General features: G+C 51.1%; 1 protein-coding gene across 1 annotated transcript in view; it reads left to right on the top strand.

The window, feature by feature from the left end:
- The window catches only part of akt3a (v-akt murine thymoma viral oncogene homolog 3a), a 35,259-nt gene extending 10,609 nt beyond the window's left edge, over window positions 1-24,650 (top strand). Inside the window, exons 2-13 of the mRNA XM_067235775.1 lie at window positions 10,644-10,769; window positions 13,260-13,371; window positions 15,321-15,474; window positions 15,781-15,912; window positions 16,236-16,301; window positions 16,932-17,000; window positions 18,547-18,669; window positions 19,222-19,350; window positions 23,322-23,536; window positions 23,644-23,731; window positions 23,935-24,037; window positions 24,418-24,650. Coding sequence (XP_067091876.1) covers window positions 10,644-10,769; window positions 13,260-13,371; window positions 15,321-15,474; window positions 15,781-15,912; window positions 16,236-16,301; window positions 16,932-17,000; window positions 18,547-18,669; window positions 19,222-19,350; window positions 23,322-23,536; window positions 23,644-23,731; window positions 23,935-24,037; window positions 24,418-24,503 — 1,403 coding nt within the window. The 3' untranslated portion in view covers window positions 24,504-24,650. The remainder of the gene's footprint in view (window positions 1-10,643; window positions 10,770-13,259; window positions 13,372-15,320; window positions 15,475-15,780; window positions 15,913-16,235; window positions 16,302-16,931; window positions 17,001-18,546; window positions 18,670-19,221; window positions 19,351-23,321; window positions 23,537-23,643; window positions 23,732-23,934; window positions 24,038-24,417) is intronic.

Here is a 24,650-nt window from a genome sequence, read left to right as displayed (position 1 = left end):
CACACACACAGGGACAGGAGCTACAGTACCACCCCCTCACAGCTCCTTGTAGCCCGAGCAGCAGCTGTCTGGAGAGACCTCCTGCACTAACAGACTGGAGTGGCGGAGCGGGGGGCGGTAAGGGGGATGGAGGTGTGTGTGTGTGTGTGTTGGCGGGAGGGGGGGGTTGGGGGGTGGGGGGCAAAGGCTGTGAAACGGAACACCTGTTTGTTGTGGGGCCAGGGTTCTCCAGATGACTGCTGTTGTCAGAGCCCTTATATTGCAGGAGGTGTGCGTGTGTTTTTCTGTGCGTGTGTGTGTGTGTGTGTGTGTGTGTGCGTGTGTCTACCCCTTGACTTTCTGTCTCACACTGCCCTCTATCTGTGGCAGTTAGCCTTGGTAGCCATGGGGAACCGAAATACCAGCTGTGTGTACTGTATGTGTGTATTTGTGTGTGTGTGTGTGTGTGTGTGAAGGTGCTGGCCTCTGCATGTTGTTTGTCTTAATGGGAAAAACCTATCTTAATCTATCCTGCTCCCCTATAGCTATGTGAATGTGTTTGTGTAGCTTCCGTGTATCACAAGATTACCAACTAGCTCAGGAAATTCACTAAGCGTAAGTTTGTGTTTATACATTATATGTGTGTTTCAGTCCCTGTTAGCATCATCAAATATCTACACGGCTACCTGTATCAACATGGCCACCTCCCACTACTTCCGCCCCGGTCAGATGTGTGTCTGCACTCCAGGGACAGACAGACAGACAGACAGACAGACAGACAGGCAGACGCTGGTTGTTTCTCGGCAGTGGGGCCCAGGGAGGAAGCGCTCCAGCGAGACTAAGATGGATTACAGACTGAGTCTGAGAGGGCTGGATTAGGGCAGTAGAATCTGTTTATAACCAGGCTGTAAAGAGGTCCCTCGGAGTAGAGCCCAGCGGAGTGACCCTGCTAATCCTGCCTGATTCTCAGCTAGCTAATCACAGGCCAGAAGGAAAAGCCACAGACCTATCACAAAAGCTGGACAGAGGTGGGGTTTAAAAGTCAGAGGGTAATTAGTGAAATGGGAAGAGGTGATAGGGTGGCTGCTGGAGGATCATGGAGCTGAAGCTCAGGGCTCTTAAATTGTATTTCTGTGGAGAAACGGCATTGTGTGCGTGTGTTCCTGTTCCCTTTTCAACACTGGCTTTTACTATTTTCTCTACATCCATTTTCAACTCGGAACATATATATATATATCTACCACACCAGCCTCAAAACAGGCTAGTGTCTGTTAAGAATGTGTGTGTCTGATTCTTGCGTGTGCGGGAGTACCACTCCCATTCACACTGCCAGTCCCTCACCTATGGAGCGGGAGAGTTGTTTGTGCCTGGCTAATAGCTATCACATCTGAGGACTTGGCCTGAGACAGTAGACAGTGAGAGAGAGTTCTCTCTCCCAGCCTCCCAGCTCCTGCTCCAGTTGCCAATCCAGGCTTATTAATTATCTTTCCTGGAGAAGAAGGGCCTGACACGAGCGCAACGTTGTCGAGTCTTGTGGTAATCATGTAAGTGACGCCTGGCCTGCCGTTCAGGGGGGATAAATGCCCCCCATATGGTGGACTGGCACGCCCTACTCCTCAAATGAGTCGCTCTCATCCCTCTCATTACAGACCGTCTTAATAAGGTGTGTGTGTGTGGGTGGGGGGCTGGGAGGGACACACGCGTTTGCACACAGGCACGTATCCCTCATACCTTCGGGAGGAGAAAGCGAGAGAAAGATGGAAGAAGAAGAGTTCTGCACACAAGGGGAGTGAAGGGGCGGAGAGAGCGAGCGAGCGAGCGAGTGGGTGGGTGGGTGAGTGAGGGTACGATGCAGGGGAGAGAGAGTTGAAGAAGAAAAATAAGTGGTGGAGCGAGAAAGGGAGAGGGATAGAGAAAAAGAAAGAGAGAGAGAGAGAGAGAGGCAGATGAGCAGTGGTAATAAATGAGTAGATGAGCTCTCCTGGCTGCAGGCCAGGTTGGCTGCTCCAGAGAGCTGGCACCATGCTGGCACAGAGCTGGCACAGCCTACACACTGCCCCTACTTCCCCCTCTGCCTAAGATCACACCACACCAACTTAACTTTGGGCTCATCTCACCATCCTTTTAATGCTGGCAGTCAGTAGATAAGAGCGAGAAAACAGCCTTGACTGTGCTCGAGTGCACATAGATTTGATAAGGAACACGGCTCCAGAACATACTGTACGCTGGGTAGCGGTGTGCTGCATCTGAAGTCCTAGTGCTCTTTCTAAGAGAACACCCAGCTTTATTATCCCTGTTCTGAAAACTCCTTTTATGGGGGTACCTTGGTGGTGCAGGAGTGCTTTGTGGAAATGTCACCGTGACCCACTTCAGGGACATCACAGCTGGAGCGAGCCAGGCTCGGCATACAAACACCAGTCACCACAGCACTGTCCAAATAGGCTGGAATAAATGACACTGGAATATGACAGAAAATAAATGTGAGGAAAAGTTCTGGTGTTGGTCTGTAGAGTGGTCCTTAGCTGTGCCCCCCCCTTCCCCCCTGTCCCCTTCTAAGCCCCTGCCCATCTACCCCCTTCCCCTCCTCCCATTCCCCAATCACAGCCATGCAGACCCTCCTGCCACAAGAGCACCTACCTTTCTCCTAAACACACGATACAGAGGAGCCTACAGTGTGTGTTTTTGTTTCGGTGTGTGTTTGTGTGCGCGTGTGGTTGAGTGTGTGTTTGTGTGTGATTGTTGACTTGTTGCCAGCTAGAACAGAGTTCCTGTCCGTGTGTAAGCGTGTGGTGAGCACTGGAGAGCCTGTGTGTGTGTGTGTGTGTGTGTGTGTGTGGAGAAGAAAGAGGGATGAGAAGGTAGAGAAAGCCAGAAGCTTGAGAGGAGGGGAGGGAGGAAAAGAGAGAGAGAGAAAGAGAAAGAAAGAAAGTGAGAAAAGGACACAAACTGAGAACCAGACACATGAAAATTTACAGATGCTGTAGCTTAATGACTGGGTTGAACTGTAGCTTTAGAGTTCTGCTAGAAGAGGAGAGGAGAGGAGGGGGGAGGAGGGAAGAGAAAAGAAATACTAGTCTGGTAGAGTGGGGCATGGTTGGAGCAGCTGTGGGTGTGTCAGGCAGAGTAACCCATCTCCTCCAGTCTCCCTCACCCTCTCAGCCCAACCCTGCGCTGCTTCCCCTTCCCAACTCTGAACCCCCACTCTCCCCTGCTCTCCTCTGCCCTCCTCTCCCCAACCCTAAACTACATGTTGAGTGAGAGCAGGGGACTATACCCGGTCTCGCCTCAAGCTGCAGAGGTATAGGAGCGTGTGTGTGTGTGTGTGTGGGAGGGAGTCAGTGCTGGCCTCAGTCCCCAGGGAAGGGCAGTGTTGACCAGGAAGGGGGTTCTGAGGACAGCCTTAGACTGCCAAGGTCCCCGAACGTATTCATCTGGTTTCATCACAGACAGGCACTATCTCACAAAATTGTTTTACCATCCATGCGCAAAGACCTTCACTTCCTCCATCTAGGTTTAAAGTGGCTGTAAAGCAGAACTGAAAAATTAGTTTTAAGTTCATCAAACCACAGACGAATGTGTTGTTAACTACCCATCCAAATTTGAATGAAAAAAAAACGCTGACAAGTATGTTAAATTAGGCTTTGAAATTGTGAGAAAATCTGCAGTCTTCTTTGCTTGATACTGGGGGGGCGTGTCACCTGAAGGAGCTGAAGCTCCGCCCCTTCGAATTTATTGAATTTAGCAACAACAGCAACAACTAGCTAAATCAATTGCAGATATCAGAACAGACCTACCTGCAGTCTCTGAGTGTTTTATGTGTTAATTACTTTGTCTTTGCATTGTACCAGCTGAGTAACAGAATGCAGGTTATATAAACCGTCTGTGATCTGACCAAGATAGGTTGGGTTTTGCCCAACCTGAGCTGAAAACGGGTGAGAAACTGTTCAACGGTCTATTTCCACATTTCAGTGCGACAACGTTTTCGTGCTTTGCACATGCTTTCAGCAAACTCATTTCACATGTATATAATGTACTTAGAAGCGAATCATGGAATTTGCTTTACTGCACCTTTAATGTTCTGGGGCGCATCCCAGCGTATGTTTCTAAGCTTCGGGATACCAATCGCTATGCACTATATTTAGACCTATCTCTATGTACTGTCTTTTAAGGTTGTCATTTGACTGTGTTGCCTCCCTCTATGTTTGTAGACAGCGCCCTATGCGTTAAGCATCCAAATGGTGCTGTGTTGGAGACCCATCCCCATGAATGAACCACCAAGGTGGTGAGTGTTGGAGTGAGACGTCGGCCTGTTTGCTGAGGCCCCTCCAGATCCGGCTGTCTGCCTGCTGTGTTGAGCTGTCGGGATGTTAAGCCTCTCTGTCAGGGACACCAGCCCCAGTCTGGCCTGGCAGTACAGCAGCTCGTGAGCTGGAGAGCCCTCACTGTCTGTCTGCCTGCTCCTCAATGGGCCCCATGAATGGAGCCTTTATCTGGAGCCTGGGCTGGGCTGGGGCTGCTGTTAGGACGCTTTCATTAGTCTGGAGTGCTGCGGTGTTTGTGTGGAGGGGTGTGTGACTCAAGGGGCGGGGGGTGGGGGGGGGGGGGGGTGATGGGTGATGGGGGGGGGGGTATGGAGAGGGGGCTTTTATGTGTGTTTTTAGATGGTGTGTGTGTGTGTGTGTGTGAAGTTGGGAAAGGAAAGGTTTTGGACACTACTTGATTGTTTAGAGTGCAGCAGAATGGGAAGAAGGCCTATTGGGCTGTGGTGCGTGTGTGTATGTAAGAGAGAGATTGTTTGGGAATTAGTGAAAGAGAAGGGGCCATCCCCAAACATAATGTTGCCCTGGTGTTTGTGGAAGAGAGATGGGGTGGGAGAAGTTTGTCGAAGAGCACTTGGAGGGGGGTCAGGGTGGGGTTCTGTATTGTCGCCTCCCCCCTCCCCTCTCTCCCCTCCCTCTCCTCCCCTCCCTCCCCTCCTTCCCTCCCCTCCTTCCCCTCCCCTCCCCTCCCCTCCCCTCCCCTCCCCTCCCCTCCCCTCCCCTCCCCTCCCCTCCCCTCCCCTCCCAGTGCCAGCTGCCTACTACTCTGCTCCTGCTCAGCACAGCACTGCTGAATAAATAATACAGACCCGTCCACTCTGGAATAATGGCAACACACCGACAAACACACACACCAACAAACACACACACACACACTCCCAGAGTCTTGCACCTGTTTACCAAGCCGGGCTAAGCTGGAGCTAGAGTGGGACTATACTTGATTAGACCAGATTGGACTATACTAGGCTAAGCCAGGTTTTTTTTAAGGCAGCACATAACATATTGTCACGTAGCGTATAGCAGCAACACATAGTTTAGTTTACACAATGTTGACTGACACGCAACACATAGATTGAACACTTGTGGCTCCCATAATGCAGTCACACCTTCATAATTAAACAAATGTACATTATTTAATGAATTTGAGTCTCAAAGTAACTTCTCAAAGACTCAAGAAAAAGAATATGGGTAAATGGTCCAGGCGTGTGAGTGAGTCTGTTTGTGTGTCTGGTGCAATGTGTGTGTGTGTACAGAAAAGACTTCCTCTGTCTGCTGAACCCTGACCAACATGTCGGAGGAAAGCATGTGATCCAGACTAACGTTCTTGGTCTCTCTCTCTCACAGGGGTGAGAGAGGTCAGAGGAGGGATTGCTTGGGCACCATGCCCGCTGTACATCCCTGGGTGTGTTCCCTGCATGGCCCCAGCAGCTAATGGACATGTTTATCAACACAGGCCTGCCGCCCTGTCCAGTTCCTACGTAACGGGGACAGACAGGTGTATAGGAGGGCATGGAGGGCGACAGAGAAGACCGCAGGAGTACAGCAGATGTACAGTACACAGTGTTCCCTTGGAGGGGTTACCGCTAGTTACTATTACCGTGGACAACCAGCCACACAACCAGCCAGCCACACAACCAGACAGCCAGCCAGCCAGCCAACCAGCCACTCAACCAGCCAGCCACACAACCAGACAGCCAGCCAGCCAGACAGCCAGACAACCAGCCATTCAGCCAGCCAGACAGACAGACAACCAGACATCCAGCCAGCTAGCCAGCTAGACAGGCAGACAGGCCACTTCTCAGGCTGCTGCACTGCTTCAGGGAGCTAGCTCCATCTAGCGACCTCTGCTGGTACTGCAGCTCTTAAGACTAGAGCGTGTGTGCAGTGAATGACTGAGTGTCTATGTGTGAGAGAGTTTATGTATGTGTGTGATTTGTGCGTGTGACATGGCATGCAAGCTTGTGCGTGCCGGCTGGGTGCCCCTTTCCCTGGTCTCTGCTGCCGCTCTGCACCAGCTTGGGGGGTGTAGTGGGGGGGGGGCAGTGGGGGTCTGGGCAGAGGGGCACCAGGAGGACCACGCTGTGTGCAGCTGGCGGGCTGAAATCTCCCTGCTCGCCCAGGGACGGGCATTTCCCCTGGGTCCCCACTCAATCTGCCTGCCCCATGGCTGCCCTCGCCAGCCCCAGCCCCACCCCTAAACCCAACCCCAGCCTCATCCTAGTTTTTGTGCTCCCAGAAAACCACAGCTCTGTAGCAGAGAAGTTCCAACAGGGGTTTTCCATATGTAGAGACACTAAAACGAGAACCCCCCCCCCCCCACCTCCTCCCACACACATCCCCCCCTCACCACCACCCCCTCACCTCCTCCCACACACATCCCCCCCTCACCACCACCACCCCACCTCCTCCCACACACATCCCCCTCACCACCACCACCCCACCTCCTCCCACACACATCCCCCCCTCACCACCACCCCCTCACCTCCTCCCACACACATCCCCCCCTCACCACCACCCCCTCACCTCACCCCCCAGCCTGGTAATGACACTAATACAGCCTAAGTGGATTGTCTTTAGCCAGCCCTTGATTCACCTAAGATGTCTGAGAGGCATGGGTTAGCAGAGCTGCTGTGCACAGGGTCAGCCCTTCTGCCTTGGATAATTACACACACACACACACACACTCACGCATACATGCACACACACACACACACACACATTTCTGGGGGTTTTACTCAAGCGGTTACCCGCCTCAACCCTAGATTTACCTGGCTGATGTTGGGGTAATCCCTCCCCTTCTTCAAGCCCCACCAGTCCTTTTGTGTCTAGGGCTAAGCACTAAATCCTTGCACACACACACAACCAACCACACACATGTTAAAGGCTAGGAGTGTGTGTCCACCTAACTGGTGACATGACCTTCTTCTCTGTAAGGGGATGAACTACCCCTAAGACTCTCAAACACAGACAAGCTCTCTGGCTTTACTCCTCACCTCTCCTCTCCTCACCTCTTCCCTCCTTATCTCTCCTGTCCTCTACCCTTCTCTCCTCTCCCCTCCTCTCCTCTCTCATGTGACAGGTAGCCTCTTCCCTAGTTAGCCACCTAGCCAAACTGACAAAGTGGCTCCAGCCGTTCTCCCTCAGCAAGCTGCTACATGGTTAGAGAGACAGCAGAGCAGGCAACTGCCAGATCTCTCTCTCCTATGCTGTCTCTTCACCTGTTCCGCCTCCCTTCCTTTCTCTCTTCCTCTCTGCCTGCTTGACTTTGACTTTCATTCTTTGTCTCTTTCTTTATCTCCAATACGCTACCTATTTTATCTGTCTATTCCTCCAGCCCTCCCTCCTTCCATCTCTGGGCTGCTGCTGTCCATGTCTCTGCCCACGTGTGGGTACCCAAGCTGGGCCAGCGATAGCGGCTGTCTCTGGCGGTGCCCACTGGCCAGGCGGGCGGGCAGGCGGGCTGGTGCGGGCTGGAGCGCGCGGGCGGTGTGTTTGTGTGTGTATGTGTGTGCTGGAACGTGGCAGGGCGTCGGTCCCAGGGTACCCATCACAAGCCCATCTTTAAGCCATCTGCAAACCGGAGCAGCTCTGGCCAAAGCATTAAATTAAATCCCTGTTCAGGCTGATTAACAAATGGCTGTTTAGTTTACCCCCTCCCCCCCCCCCCCGCCCCCCTGAAATGGAAAAACAGATTCTGCCCAATGAGTGAGTGGGAGGAAGAAGGTGTGAGCGTTCCACCAGTCTCAGGAGAGAACGGACGGCCGTGCCTCTGCGGTGGAGGTGGTTTGGAGCCACATTCTGGGGTTGCGGTAGCTCAACAGGCCTTCATGCCTGTCTGTCTGTCTGTCTCTACCTGTATGTCTCTCTGTCTGTGTGGGCCTGTCTCCCCCTCCTCTCTCTCTCTCTCTCTCTCTCTCTCTCTCTCTCTCTCTCTCTCTCTCTCTCTCTCTTCCCTACCTGTCTCGCTCTGTCTAAAGCCTAGTCCAAGTCCATGTCTCTCCTCCCATCACCACCTGCCTGTCTCTGCTTCCGAATAAATGAACAGTTAATCTGGACCAGTAATGCGCTGCCATGCAGTATGCTGTTTTAATTGTCCAATTGGAATGGTTGGACGGGTCTCTGTCACAGCTGATACAGAGGCAGGCTGGGAATCTGAGTCTTCTCTCTGGCTGTCTGAGCTGTTTACCTCTGACTGCAATTTGAAGTTGGAACTACAGGAAGTCTCTACGGAGCTGCAAACACATTCAGTCTCCTCTGCCTGTTTAGTTGTCTTGTCTGTCATCCTGGTTAGTTTCTCATTGGTATGTATGTATATTGGAGACAGGCTGTTCTCACCACCAGTCCAAACTAGAGACATCATTCATGCCCATTCCATAGCTAGAGTCATTATTGTCCGAGCCAAGAGTGAATGGTTTGACAGAACGTGATTGAATGAGTTAAGAGTTGGATCTGTCGTTCTGTCTCCTTCTGTTCCACCTCTGGCTGACCCCTCATGCAGCCGTTTGTCTGGCCTCTTTGTGCTAGGTGGCTAAGACCTAACACACACTCCACAGCATAGAGTGATGGTCACCATGGGCAAGCTGACTAAATGGACAGTTGAAGTTAGACTCTGGTCACTTCTGGCTTGGACCGACTCAAGTTGGAAAATGTCTAACTTTAGAGATCATCATCTTGTTTTTGGAACAGAAATTACACCCCCCCCGCATGTGTACAGTGTGTATCTGTGCATTTGCGTGTGATCAGAGCTGTCATTTATTTCTGTGCCAACGATGTGTGACTCGGAGATCCTGTGACTGCACTGTGCCGAGGGCGTCTCCTGTCTGTCTGTCTGCCTCTCCCCACTGAGACCCACCATCAGCTGTTACCCCCCGCCCCCGCTCGACCCCCCGCCTCTCCCCACCACGCCGGCAGAGACCCCCGTCTCCTCAAATTAACATGAGCAGGTGTTTTTCTCTGATGTGTTAATTAAGAAAAGCTGCTGTCATTATGCTTTAAGTGGATGTTACAAATAGAACATGTTGTTTATTTTCTCTTCCAGTGAAAAAAAGGTGATCATAGCTGTCACAGAGGCATTCGTCTGTGTGTGTGTGTGGGTGCGTGAGTGTGTCAATGTGTTTGTGCATACATCTTTACAGTGTGTGTGAGTGTGTACTGTATAATATGTGTGTGTGTGAGTGCCTGTCTGTGGGAACATTACACTCTGTTGAATTTAACAGCAGTGACTAAAAGTAGTTGAAAAGATTCAGCTGTCTTTTCTCAGAGAATCTTCCTGATTTCTTTTTTCATCAACACATAAAAGAGGCTGGACCATTGACCTGGTGCTGTCATCTCCTGCTTTTGAGGAAAAAACACGCATGCATTCCCTGAAAGGCCTGTTAACTGATGCAGATCTTCTACCATTAGACCAAAGGGACACGCATGTTCTCAACAGTAAATTGGGTCTGCTGTGCAAATACTCACAACGCTTATCACTCAGTCCAGAGTATCGAGGATGACTGTTTGGGATCCTGGAGTCAAACCCAGCTCTCTCTCTCTCTCCTGGGCTTCTCTGCATTGTTTCCTGAGTGGAGGCAAGTGTTCCCCGCTGCTGGGTGAGTGTGATGCGGAGCGACAGGGCGCTGTTGGCGGCGTGGCGGCGGCGGCGTGGCGGCAGCGCTGACACCCCTGTAATCCAGCTCGGAGTGATCCCCGGCAGCAGGCTGCATCGCTGGCTAATGCGCCCTCGCCAGCTGCTCAGCAGATGTTGTTGTTCGCCGCTCCAGCAGGGAGGGGGTTAAAGGTGTGCGACACACGGGACCCCCGCTGCACCCATCCCACCCCCCCTGATGTCCGCTCCCACTCTGGAACCCTATAACCCCCCCCCCCCCCCCCCCCCCCCGCACCACCACCACACAAGGAGACCTCCTGGGGCCAGACATGAGGGTCCCCACCCCTACACCTGTCCACTGGACTTGCCAAGCAGAGATAGCGGCAGGGACATCAGCTCGGAGTTTGTAAACATGTTTTTGTCATGTTTTATCCTGGTAATCCGGTTAGCTGACAGGAACTGAGTGAGTCATGCCGATAGTGACTGGATGCGTGTGTGTGTCTGATACGGGGATATGTGTGGGATTTCAGGACTGGAGGGTGTTGGTGATGGCAGCCCTTTGGGGCTGAGGAGAGGGATCATAGAGGAGAGCTGTGTGTCTGTGTGTGAACACAGCCGTTCTCAGTTGATTGAAAAGGCTGACTAGGTTCTATCCCAAATGTAAAAGCTACCTACTGCTTCTTGCCATCCCTACAGAGATATGGATTTAAACCCACACCTCTCTGCACCCCCCCCCCCCCCCCCCCTTCTCTCTCCAGGTGAGTACATCAAGAACTGGCGGCCTCGTTACTTCCTCCTCAAGACAGACGGCTCCTTCATTGGCTACAAGGAGAAGCCCCAGGATGCAGACCTGCCCTACCCTCTCAACAACTTCTCAGTGGCCAGTGAGTCCTCCACACACCTGGCCCAGCTCGGCTGAGTCCAGCCCACTCATGTGGAACCGATTGGATCCAACATTAGTTTTCCAGACAGTTACATTTTACTGACAGTCCACAGTACCTAAACCAGACTGAGTGCAACTCCAGATTGACTCCTCAGTAATTCTTTATGAAAAGGACCTTGAATAACAAATGATTAGTGAAAAAGAATAGGTAAATAAAAATACTAATATTAAATAGGACCATGGACGGTATGAGGTCAATGCAGGAACAAAACCACGGCTCAGGTGGAGTCTGACAACCTTCATTCCAAACATTTGTTAATAGTTATTTAATTATCTCCATCTTATCATAGTGTGACTGCCTCCTCTCCCTCCTGCAGTGTACTGTGACAGCGACGGTGGGCTGTACAACGTCAAAGGGCTGATTATACCCTCTCGCTAATTAACCCTTTCATCGTCCTCCCGCAGCCTGCAGCTGCCAGATGATGATGAGCATGTTAACGTCGTTAACGAGTGAGAGCGAGAGCTATTCATCTGTTAATGAGTTAACAAGGAGACTGGAAACCCCATTCTTACGACTATGGTGCCTCTATTCAACTCCGCAAAGAGGCTTACCCCGACACAGTGGGCCAGAGGAGAATATTTAAATACAAGGTTGTTGTTTTGATGTTCCCAAAACTTCCCTGGCAACCCGACATAAGCTGACAGGCACTAAGCTCGTCAAAACATTTGACACCTTGGCACGAGTTGTGCTCCCGCGATAGGCCAGAAAAATACCATAATCCACCCCAAACCAACCTCTACAATTACTGCTGCTTCAGTGTTGGTTGCTAGATAGGCTTTCTCAGGGAAAGAAGGTGACCTGAAGAGGATTGGTTAGTCTGTCCAGAATTATTTTTGGGTTCAGGTATAGAGGACATGGGGGGGGGGGGATAGGTTCCTTCAAAAAAGGAAAGGTTGTAGGAGAGCATGAGGGGGAAGAGAAAGAGAGAGAGATGGGATAGGGGAAAGAGGGAGATGAGAATGATTGAATCTAACTGGAGAGGAGGAGGAGAGTATGTGAGGAGATGTGGAGAAGAGAGGAAGGAGGCTGGGGGACAAAAGAGGGGACTGGAGGGGAGGGAGGGGAGAGAGAGTGGATGGAAGAGGGAGGAGGGAGAGAGAGAGAAGGGGGAGGAAAGGAGGGCTCGTGGGTGGCAGGATAGCCAGGCCCATACATCCGGCTCTGGCTGTTTGGCAGAGGGGTGGCATTGCCACATCTGTTGCCCAAAGCTGGGAGGCCAGGTGGTGCTGGGAGGCTGGGCTGGTCAAATGGACAGAGATGGTTCAGGACAGTACATAGTGGAGCCCAGGAGAGGGGCACTCACTTTGTCTCACTCTCTCTTTCACACATACACACACACACACACACACACACACACATACACCCACACACACACATTAAGCCTTCTGATAGCTTTCGACTGTGTTTGTCTAGCTAACCTTTAGCTCTTTCCTCATGCTAGCCTTAGCTCTGAGCTCGAATCATCCCGTGTGTTCTGGAGTGACCCAACAGACAGACACGGTCCCTGGCCCATCCTTCACTCTCTCCAGGTGCTGTGTTGTGGCCAGCGTCGCTGCCAGCCCTGGTGTGACAATGAGACTCTGTCTGCTGTCGGCGTGCCGGCGGTCACACCGCCGTGACCTTGCTTTCCGCGGGCACGGCGGGGGCCCCCATTCCGTTATTCCGTTAGCGGGACTCGTAGAGGTGCAGCGCGGCGTCTGTGATTTCACCTGGGTCGTCATTAACCTTCCTGTCTATATATAGGCCTCCACACACCAAGGGCTGGCGGAGAGGAGGAGAGAGGAGAGGAGGGAAGAGGAGGGGAAAGGAGAGGTGAGGAGAGGAAAGGAGGGGAGAGATGGGGAGAGGAATGGAAAGGGGGGAGAGAGGAGAAAGTCACTATGCACTTAAAAGTCCCGAATTCCTCATCTATCCTCACAAACACAGCGAGTGACCATTGTCCTCAGTAACAACCCCGCGCCTCCTATGATACTAAACCTCTGTGTGTGTGTGCCTCCTACTTGCTTCATGTTCGCTTCATCCTCTCCTCCTTCTCTTCCTCCTCCCCCTCCTCTTCCTCCTCCCCCTCCTCCTCCTCCTCCTCCTCCTCCTCCTCCTCCCCCCCTCCTCCCCCTCCTCCTCCTCCTCCTCCTCCCCACTCTCCTCTTCCTCATCCTCCTCCTCCCCCTCCTCCCCCTCCCCCCCCTCCCCCTCCCCCTCTTCCTCCTCCCCCTCCTCCCCCCCCCCTCCTCCCCCTCCTCCTCCTCCTCCTCCTCCTCCCCCCCTCCTCCCCCTCCTCCTCCTCCTCCTCCTCCCCACTCTCCTCTTCCTCATCCTCCCCCTCCTCCCCCCCTCCCCCTCCCCCTCTTCCTCCTCCCCCTCCTCCTCCCCCTCCCCCTCCCCCTCCCCCTCCTCCTCCCCCTCCTCCTCCTCCTCCTCTGTGTGAGTCAGAATGCCAGCTGATGAAGACAGAGCGACCAAAGCCCAACACCTTCATCATCAGGTGTCTCCAGTGGACCACAGTGATAGAGAGAACCTTCCATGTTGACACTCCTGAGGAGAGGTGGGCTGCCTTCTCCCCAGTACACCAAAAATACACTGTAAACTGTGTGTGTGTAGTTGCATAACACCGTAGTACAAAAGGGGTTCATAGAGCTGTTGTAGTATATTAAGACTGTCTTAACATTACTGTTGATGTATTATTCATTTAGCAGACTCTTTTATCCAAGGCGACGTACAAACAGTGCAGACTACATTACAAGCGCTCGTCAGAATACCATTCTTGCATCTGTAAAACAAACAGTCACTTTGTTAGCTTTGTATCTGCCCTCGAGCAGCCCACAGCTACACATAGTGCTATTCAGACCAGGCAGGTGATTGCAGGGGCGATGGTGGGGGTGGGTGGTTGGACGGGTGAGTGAGTGTAGGCGGGCAGGCGGGCAAAAAGAACCCTTTCATGTAGGACTGGCGTACTCTCTCCAGATGCTCTCCTTCTAGGAACCGAGCTGTTTGTCTCCTGAATGAACAGCTTTGCCCAGAAGACTTCTGATAATAAGCTGTGGTGTGTGTGTGTGTGTGTGAGCATGTGTGTGCGTGTCTCTCTGAGGAAGGGAGCTGTTTGAGAAACCGAGCAGAGGAGGAGGGAGGACAGGAAGACAGATGTTGATGTTAAACACTGTTTCCTTCCAGGGAGGGATAGGGAACAGAGCTATTACAGCTTCCCACTGGAGATGCATGAAAGCCCACATCAGCCCGGCAGACATCTCTGTAGTTCTGAGTAGACTTGATAGGTCTAAGTAACATGGACGCCATGTTCCTTCTCCTTTACATCACCTTCGCCTATCCAGTTCCCTGTCAGGTCTGCAGTGTTGGCAGCCCTGCCTAAGCAGGGGGACAGGTGAAGAGGCGACCCTCTTTGACACTCTCTCCTCTCCCCGAGGAAAAAGAAAAAACACGCCTTTCTCCGAAACGGTGTCTCCACTGTCGTGTGTGCTTCTGTTCAGGCATGCGTGCGCACGGCAGATATGAATGCCGTGTGTGTTTGTAACTGCTCTACTGTACCCGCCTGGCATTGGCCCAGGACCGACAGACCCAGCCGTAAGGAGAGAGGGTGGCACACGATGGCACGATGCCCAACTGTAGGCAGTCCCATTATCTCTCATTAGCACCAAAAAAAAAACTCATTATAATAAAAAGTGAACAGGGAGCTCTGGCGTTCGTCTGCATGACCTTGAGAGAAGTCCTGTCGCTTTATATATGCAGTACAAGTGTGCACACAGTTACACGCTTTCTACACATGCACATGCCGACACACACACACACACACACACAGGCACACACAGGCACACACTCACTGGGCTGCACCACTGTTCACAGCCGAAGTTTAGTTTGCTATTGTTCATCATGTGTAGGGGACGTTCCTCAGAGCCCAGCAGACCACAGACTTCTCTTATCACTGAAAAGACTCATGAGCTAAACCATCCATCCAGCCTAGATTTGAACTCCCGGTTCTCCTTCCAGCACAACTGTGGAGGCAGTACTACAGTGATGCTGTTAGCGGAGGACCTCAGTCTCCTCACACAAACAATATATTTGTCATCATTACGCACACACACATGCTTACACACCCTGATGCATGGCTGCATATCTGCCACAGATGTTGGAACAGAACTACAAATGAGAACTCGTTTGTCAGCACATTGTGTTCTCTAACACTGAGGAACCAACAGACCATTAGGGCCTGGTTAGAGGGTGTAGACTACAGCTTTTAGTGGTAGTTTCTCCAAAGCATCAGGGGTGAAGCTTGAAGGCTCTGTTGGGGTACATATTGTAGAAGTATCGGTGTGTGCGTGTGTGTCTGTGTGTTTGCGTGTGTGTCTGTACAACATGCAGCTGTGTGGGCGCGCACCTGAATCTTCAACAATCTGTTTTTGGTATCATGCAGAGTAATGTGTTTACCTCTAACTAGCTGGTGTGTGTGTGTGCTTGTGTGTGTGTGTGTGTGTGTTGTAGAGAGGAGTGGACAGAGGCCATCCAGATGGTAGCAGATAAACTCCAAAGACAGGAGGAGGAGAGGCTCCAGTGTAGCCCCACCTCCCCCTCCTCCCAGATACACAACATAGGGGAGGAGGAGATGGACACCTCCACCACACACCACAAACGCAAGGTAACACACACACACACACCTCCACCACACACCACAAACGCAAGGTAACACACACACACACACCTCCACCACACACCACAAACGCAAGGTAACACACACACACACACACACACACACACACCTCCACCACACACCACAAATGCAAAGTAACACACACACACACACACCTCCACCACACACACTAACTACCTCTACCCTTTGTAAGGATGAACGTTATATTAAAAAATGCATTACTCTCCTGTACTTTCTTATTGGTTATTCTAACTTTTTAATAATTACTTTTTTTTACTTACATTTCCTCTGCAGACTATGAATGACTTTGACTACTTAAAACTACTTGGAAAAGGCACTTTCGGTAAAGTCATTCTAGTCAGGGAGAAGGCCAGTGGGAAATATTATGCAATGAAGATTCTGAAGAAAGAAGTTATTATTGCAAAGGTAAGTGTGTGGGTTAGATAGGGTCAGACAGTGTTGACACTTTCACCGAGATAGACCCACAGCGCAGATTATCATCACATAAACCATATATCCAGTGGCTTAACATCAGGCAAAATACAGTATATCTTTGGTGTTGTGATAGATTGTTGGCTTTGAGATATCATGCAACACTACTTTGTGTCATTAGCCAGTTGTTGTATTTCAACAGTTAGAGATTAGGGCTGCTGAAGCAGCTGTTGATCATTACCTTGAGTGTCGTCCATATGACAGGGATGTTGAGTGGGAGAAACATCTGTTCCCCTCTCCTCTATCTCCCTCTGCAGGATGAAGTGGCACACACACTCACGGAGAGCAGAGTATTAAAAAATACTCGGCATCCTTTCCTAACTGTGAGTAACCTTCTGGAGTAGTGGACACACACACACAACCACACACACACACTCGCATGGTAGACAGACATACACATGCACATATAGTGATACATGTATTGTACATGTAGCTGAGGCTTTGGGGACTAATTACGCTGGTGTGTGTGTGAGGTGTTAGACAGGGAGGAGTCGGCTCCTGCGCTGCATCTGTCAGACAACACAGCAGCTTTACATCTGTCACACACACACACACACACACACACACACACACACACACACACACACACACACACACACACACACACACACACACACACACACACACACACACACACACACACACACACACACACACACACACACACCCAGTGCTTATTCCAGTCACACTCCAGATGCTGTGTTTTGCTGTTTATGTGAAGATGTGATGTTCTTTACACAGACCCCCACCAGGCAGATACATTAGATGTCTAACACATGGGCTCACCTCTGACTCACTTGGAACTTGAGGCCGACAGAGAGACAGAGAGTAACTGTTCTGTTGTTAATGGCGTCTCTGAATAGGAAACTGCCGGGGGAAACACCATGGAAACACACACACGTTTAGTTTTTTTCCGGGATTTTTTTATGTTGTATTTCTGTCTCCTGTTCCAGTCACTGAAGTATTCATTCCAGACTAAAGACCGCTTGTGCTTTGTCATGGAGTACGTGAACGGAGGAGAGGTAAGTCCAGCATGCACACACACACACACGCACACACACACACACACAAATAAACGACCCCTACTCACACACACACCCCTGTCTCAGTGGGGGGTGTGGTTTCATCCAGTTTCAATGTCAGTTACTCCACCTTAACAGACAACTACTCTCCAGCACACACATTCAAACGCACAGTCACACACATACACACGCACGCACACACACAATATGAAGCTTGATAGGTTGGAGTGTATAGGAATGTTTCTGTGATGCCACAAGCTGTCCTCTGTCAGTTTTGGCTCTGTCAGACCTCTCACTAATGTTTATGAGGAAGTCACCTTGTCTGCAAGTAGAATGAACAGGCCAACCTTGTAAAAGAGACTTGCAGAGGAGGAAAACCTTGCTGACAAGGTTTGGCCTTTAAAAAGAATGTTAGAAGTTTGGGTTTAGAATCCAGAACACTGGAGAAGGATCCCTGTTGGATCTTCCAGAGTTCATCTCTGTAGAACCAGAGGAGCGTTTCTAGCTTGCCACCACGCTTCCCTTCTAGTGCAGACAGAGTGAAAGCACGTCGTTTTTTATCAGTGCTGGCCAACTGGTCTGAATACCTGTCACCTCTCCAAGCTTGCTTGGTTATTTGTGAACACCCCTAGGGGGGTGATAGAGTCTAAACGACAGTCGCAGATGAAATGAGTTTGGATTCCACGATTTTCCATTTCCGTATTTTTAATCGGGACACTTTGCAATCTCTCCTTCATTCCCTCAGTCTAAAAATCACCTGCTCCCCCCGTAGTCCAGCCAGCGTCAACCGCCCCTACACACGCATGCGCACACACACACACACACACACCCCAGACCACCCCCTCACCTCAGCATGCTGATCTGTCTCTATGTCCCCCCCCCCTCCTTTTTACAAACCTGCCACAATCACAGCTGCCAGTATGCTGATGAAGGCCCACCTGTCACACACACACACCGGTCGGGATGAGTGGGCGGTCTGTTAGCACTCCTCATGTGGCCTCCTGGGTAATTTGTACATGAAGGGGGAGGAGTTGGGTTAGAGTTAGGGTGTGGAGTTGTTTGGGGAAAAGTGTGACTCTTGAAATGTGACTGTGGGGATGCGGGGTAGCCATGGTGATAGAGGGAAAGAGAAGCAGGGAGAGACAGATATGAGGGGGGGTGGGGGGGGTGGATGGGTGGGTGAAAGTGGTCGATAGATGATTGGGTGACAGCACTCCCTGCCCGGGCCATGCCCTCAGCTCTTTAGCGGGACGTTAGCTCACAAGCTTCGCCCTGTCCTTAACTAGACTGGTGTATTGATTAAAATGCTGATGCACAAGGCTGTGCCAGGCTGTGCCAGGCACGCCAGGGCCGCCCAGCGGAGTACGGGGGATGATGCGCCAGCTGCTGTGTTGGTTTGCTGGGGGTCCTCTGAGACAGCCCCTCCCCCCCCCCCCCCCCTCCATCTATCATCTCAATATGGCGCAGGGAGCCAGTTTGTGTTGTGTTAATTTCCTCCAATAAATCAGTAATTATTGCCGTCCTGTCCCTGCTGTTCCTCCCGCAGCTGTTTTTCCATTTGTCGAGAGAGCGAGTGTTCTCGGAGGAACGCACACGCTTCTACGGCGCCGAGATCGTCTCCGCCCTCAACTACCTGCATTCCGCCAAGATCGTGTACCGGGATCTGAAGGTAAAAAAAGATGAGGGGACAGTGGTGGTGGGGGGTGTGGAGGGGGTAAGGGAGGCAGCAATCTGATATTTGGTGAAGTTGTGAGTGCTTCTTTCCCAACATGCATCTCTGCCTTTCATCTGACATGAGTGGAACGGGGGGATGGCAGATAACAGTAATTAAAGACAGCAGAATTAGGGGAGAGAGTTTAGGGAGATGGGCTTTTGGGGAGCATGTGAAGTCTGGCGGGCAGTGGGAGATGACACAGTCAGTCTGTGGCTGGCGGTCTTGGAGCCAGGCAGACAGACAGCAGCCAAGAAAACTACACAACAGCTTCAGCCATTAGAACGAAAAGGGTGCATTTTAGATCCAGAGAACCTGAAGTCCTCACTGTCTGTTAGTGGGCCTGCCTGCTTGTGGTTGATTGTGTGTGTTTGTGTGTGTGTCTAACAGTAAATAGAAGAGTATGTGAAACTACATATGTATTTTACCCTAGGTGGCAAAGTAGCCGACCAGGAAACTGCACGTGTGATGCCACGTGGGTAATGTAGTTCTCTCTTTTCTCTTCTTCAGCTGGAGAATCTGATGCTCGACAAAGATGGTCACATGAAGATTACAGACTTTGGTCTCTGCAAGGAGGGCATCACAGATGCTGCCACCATGAAGACCTTCTGTGGAACGCCAGAGTACCTGGCGCCAGAGGTCTGTCTGTGTGCCTGTGTGTCTGTCTGTCTGTGTGCCTGTGTGTCTGTCTGTCTGTGTGCCTGTGTGTCTGTCTGTCTGACTGTCTGACTGTTTGTCGGTCTCTCTGTTTGCTTGCTGTGGGCCCTTTCTGATATTGACAAATTGTCTTGTGAAGGTTCTTGGAAGACAGACCGTCAACAGATAATGAGTTATTGCATTTCAGAAAGTAAGACTGGTTTGTTGGCCAGGACAGCTACAGCTGGATCCAGCCCATAAGCCACCCTCTCTAGTTTCCCCTGCCTGTGTGCAGGGGGAGGTGGGGATGCACAGTACAGTGCAGACAGGCTGTGATGGTGAGTAATGTACAGCAGGCAGCTACATGTGGCAATGTGGAGCGTGGTGACTCCAGGTTCTTGGCTGGGCTCCAGTGATGTCCATCAGCCCCTCCCACACCTCCCACATGTTCTATAGGTGGCTCTCCATGATCAGGCAGAGGAGGCGCGCAGTCAGACTGTTGTCACATCAAACCAACGCAACGATTGGCAGTCCCATGTCAGGATAGAAGAAGCAGCCAATCATGTGTGTTTCAGCAGTGTTTGACCCGAGGGTCTACTGCATATAGGCATATGGATCAAGGTTTAGCAAAGTTAGACTTGAGGCAGAGTATAGCATGGCCGCCATTTCTGGATCTGAACTACTGTAAGTGAGGTCCTTTTCACTTCTAGGTCAAACTGCTTCCCCATCGGTGCCCCTCCCACCCCCCATGCCTGGACCACCTTCTGCTGAGAAGAGTGCTGTGGTGAGGGGAGGGAGAGAGAGTGGGCAGGTGGAGGGATGGAGATACAGAACAAGAGAGAGTAAGAGAGAGAGAAAGAGAGGGCTGAATATATATTTCACTTGAAAAAGGACGTGGAGCTATTTGGCGCAGCATTCCGTTTTTTGTGTGTGTTTTTTTCTGCCAGAAGATGATTTGGGTGTTGGTTATTTTTCACGAGAGTGTGTGATGCAGTAAAAAGTCCCGGCTAAACACAGGCAGATGGTGGCAGATGGGGAGGTTGAAGAGAGGTGGTCGGGAAACCTGGAATCCTACACTGCTCCGTGCGCTCTCCTTCGCTCCCTCCCTCTCTCTCCCCCTCTCGCTCTCTTTCCTGCGTGCTGGTGTAAAAATAACACAACACACTCGGCGCCAAGAGCCAGAGATGCAAAGTAGCAGGGATTAAAAAAAGAGAGAGAGAAGATGAGAAGAGCTGGAAAATATTCCAATTCTGTAGGGTTATCGAAGTGAGATTTGGAGGGCTTTTGTATTTGTTAGTATGTGAAATCTGTTCTTTTGCCTCCATTGAAAAGGGGCTAATGAGAATTGAGATGGTGGGGTTATAGATTCTCTTAGTCAGTTTGTGTTTCAGTCCACAAGCTCTGCTAATATTTATATTGAGAGCAAAGTATCAATCTTTTGATATTTGATCACTCAACTCACACAAATACAGTGCATCACATTTTTATAGGATTGAAATGATAACATCATCCTCATCAAATGGCCCCGATAGTGTGAAGATGTACAACTTTTATCAACAACTCCGAAACAGTTACTGAAGCAGTTGTTCGGTGTAATTTGTGTGTTTGTGTGCACAAAACTATATTTACATTTGTGGGCATGCCTCTGTGAGACTGCCTGTATCCATATGCTAGTGTGTGTCTGTACGTGTGTATGCCTGTGTGTGTGTGTGTTCCCTGGGCCCCGCTGGGTATCTGGCCTGGTGGAGCCACACACTCCCTCTGGCCGTCCCAGTCCAGCCAGGCCTGCCAAGGGCCCCCGCCCAGGGAGCAGCAGCCCCGCCACATGGCTGTCCGAACGGGGCCCGGGCCTCCTCCCCCAGGCCTGCCTCCCTCCCTCCCTCCCTCCATCCCTCCTTCCATCCCCTGCCTGCCCGGGGCTCTGGAACAGGGGCCGCCCCAACTGGCTCTGTGTGGATTAATCGCCTCCCCGCGTGCTCCCGAGCTGCTACCGCTAGTCCCGGGACAAACTCCTCGCAGCCCCTCCCTGAGCATACGCAAACACACACGCGTACACACACAAATACAGGAACACATACTCATGTAAACAGACATACAAGTGGCTCACACACACACACACAAATATGCTCACATACTGTCCGTGCATACATCTAAACATACACACACACAGAGGCCCGTGGCCTAGACTGGAAATCATTCCGGCACTGAACCTGTGTGTGTGTGCGCACGTGTGTGTGGAGTTGAACATTACATCACTCCTCTTCCCCTTGTCATGCTGCAGGTGATGAAACGACATTAAACATGGAGTTGTGTTCCGTCTAACTTTCTGAATTTGATGAGGAGGATAAATATTCCATCTGCTGTGTGTGTGTGTGTGTGTGTCCTGGCTGAGCCAGTGTTCTCCCTGCAGCAGTGAGCTCCAGCCAGTCAGGAGATGTTGGGGAGCAGCTTCGCCATGCTGGTCCGCCATCTTGATAAGCACAGCTCCACACGAGGACCGCCAGCTTTTCTGTTAACTATCTGAGTTAGGCTGATAAATCACTGATTCTCTGGGCTTATCCTCCTTAGTTACAAAGCCACTGTGCTTTGCTGTGTTGACTGACTGTTGCCCAAGTTCAGTAAAGCTCAAGTTAGACATACTGAGAGAGATATATAGATCTGAGAAAGAGAGAATAAAGTAGAGAAATTGATGAATGTTAAATGAATATGACAAAGAGGACCTTACTTTTCTGCCCGATAGTTAAGAGTGCGTGTGTGGATGTGTGTGTGATGATTAGCTAGTTGTGCAGCATATGCTACTCTGGACTCTCTCCAATGCTGCGTGTCATTAGAGAGACATATTAATCAGACCCTACCTTAACCTGGGATAATGGCTCCCGTTCTCCATCCCTCCGCCTCCCTCCTTCCCTCCCTCCCTCCCTCCCTGCCTCCCTCCTTCCCCCCCTCCCTCCCTGCCTCCCTCCCTCCCGCACTCCTCTCCAAGGTGAGAGGCAGCACGCCCGAGAGAAAGAGGGAGGGGGAAAGAAGCGAATATAGAACATGGCAAACAACTCTCGACGAAAGGATGGAGGGAGAAGGCAGGATTGAAAAGCAGGCCAAAGACGTAAAAGGGGCGAGAGACAGAGAGAGAGGATGACAGAGAGCGGGCCGAGCTTGTCAGGCAGAGCGGTGACGGCCTGTCCCAGATACAGGGCTTTGATCCAGGCATGACTCCTGGTACCCAGCCCCTCTGCCAGCCAGGTACCCACCTCTCAGGTAGCGGTGCCCCTGACCCGGGTGGCACTGCACCATGCTGAGGCTCGCAGCAGCAGTCAAAAGCGAGTTTCCTGTCCAGCCTTGCCAGGTAGAGTTCCTGTTGCCAGGAAAGGCTGGCAGGGACCACAAGGGGCATCTGTACCAGGGGAAAGAGTGATACCCACACCAGACCCTCTGAAAGCATGCCACTGCATGATTTTGTTCTCCCTGCAACTGTGGGTAATAGGGTATTTGGTGTTTGTGTGTGCATATGTGTGTGTTCACAGGCTTTGTGTTGTTAATGGTTAACCAGCTGGACATGGAGCTAGGAGCAGTCAGATCACCCTTGGACTGACTTAACTCTCTCTTTCCCTCTCGCTTTCCATTTCCCTCCTTTCCCTTTCTCTCTCCATCTCTGTTTCTCTCTCTGCCTCCCTGTGTTGGAGTAATTAGTATGTTAAACACTTGGCTGTGCAGGATTCTGTACTGATGTGCAGCGTGTCTTTGGCAGGGGCATTTGGCTACTGGCTTCTCTACAGCAGTTTAGCTCTCCTCCTGCACAGCTCTGCAGTCTGTCTGTCCACTCCCTGACCTTGGCTGGAACGCCTGTCCTTTCTCACTGAACAACAGTCTGACTGGATATACTAGATGTCTGCCAGTCCGTTTTTTTTAAATACCTTTCCGTATGACTCATTCTCTGTCTGTCTCTCTGTCTCTCTGCCTGCGTGTCTTGTCTTCAGGTGCTGGAAGACAACGACTATGGGCGCGCGGTGGACTGGTGGGGTCTGGGCGTGGTCATGTACGAGATGATGTGTGGCCGGCTGCCCTTCTACAACCAGGACCATGAGAAGCTGTTCGAGCTGATCCTCATGGAGGATATCAAGTTCCCCCGCACCCTGTCCTCCGACGCAAAGTCCCTGCTGTCTGGCCTGCTCATCAAGGACCCCAACAAGCGGTATGTGTGTGTATTTGTGTCTGGTGGGCTTATAAAATACAACTATATTCAGAGGATTATTTTATGTACAGTAATTATATTTTATTATTTTGCACTTTGTTTTGTAGGCTTGGAGGAGGTCCAGATGACGCTAAAGAGATTATGAGACACAGTTTTTTCACTGGGATTGACTGGCAGGATGTTTATGATAAAAAGGTACAGGTTCTCATCTCGACACCTTCACACTCACAAACACACACCCCACACCCCTCTAATTCACAAGGTGAAATTCTTACACACAGACACAGGTGGAGACAGAGCATTGTGGGAGGTGTGACCTCATATCTCCCAGGAAGTCTCAAGGGGGGGGGAGGAGGGGGGTGAAGCTTGTGTGACCCAGGTGCTTTTCTCCCCCCCAGCTGCTACCTCCCTTCAAACCTCAGGTGTCTTCAGAGACTGACACCAGGTACTTCGACGAGGAGTTCACGGCACAGACGATTACAATAACTCCCCCTGAGAAATGTGAGTTTCGGTACTCGTCTTATGTTGTTCCGTGAAGGTGTGTGTGTATGTGGGAGAGTGAGAGAGGGGGAGGATGGAGGGATAGGGGTGAGAGGTTGTTGTTTGGCACTCCACTCAGGTGTGAAACATGCTGGTAAACATCACCTAGGGAACATCATTTCAGAGTTTTTTTCTTTCCTGATTGGTGATTGGAAACTTCTCGTATAAAACCTGACGGTATCGCAGGGCTAAGCCAGCTGTTAAATCTGGCTAGAATGCAAAAACTGTATGTGGTAATGGCAAAGATATTTGAATGTTGGGTCTTAGTCGGTCGAAGTGTTCAACGCCAACAGTGTGGTGTCAAATATGAGTTTCAACTTCCTGTCCCGTGTACTTCCTAGTTGACGAGGACGGGATGGAATGCATGGACAACGAGAGAAGACCTCATTTCCCACAGTTCTCCTACTCGGCCAGTGGTCGGGAATGAGCAGAGTGACATCACCACCCCTTGAGGTCTTCACTTGACGACGAGACCAGTCGACTCAGCCTGGCCTCTTCCTCTTCTCCTCTGTCTGTCTGAGATCCATCATTCCAAAAACCAGACTGGCAGAGCCGTGTCACTGGCAGTCCTGTG

This window comes from Osmerus mordax, chromosome 5 (genome assembly GCF_038355195.1).
Source record: "Osmerus mordax isolate fOsmMor3 chromosome 5, fOsmMor3.pri, whole genome shotgun sequence".
Classification (NCBI taxonomy): domain Eukaryota; kingdom Metazoa; phylum Chordata; class Actinopteri; order Osmeriformes; family Osmeridae; genus Osmerus; species Osmerus mordax.
The sequence above is the reverse complement of the archived record's forward strand: the minus strand, read 5'-3'. Positions and strand labels throughout refer to the sequence as shown.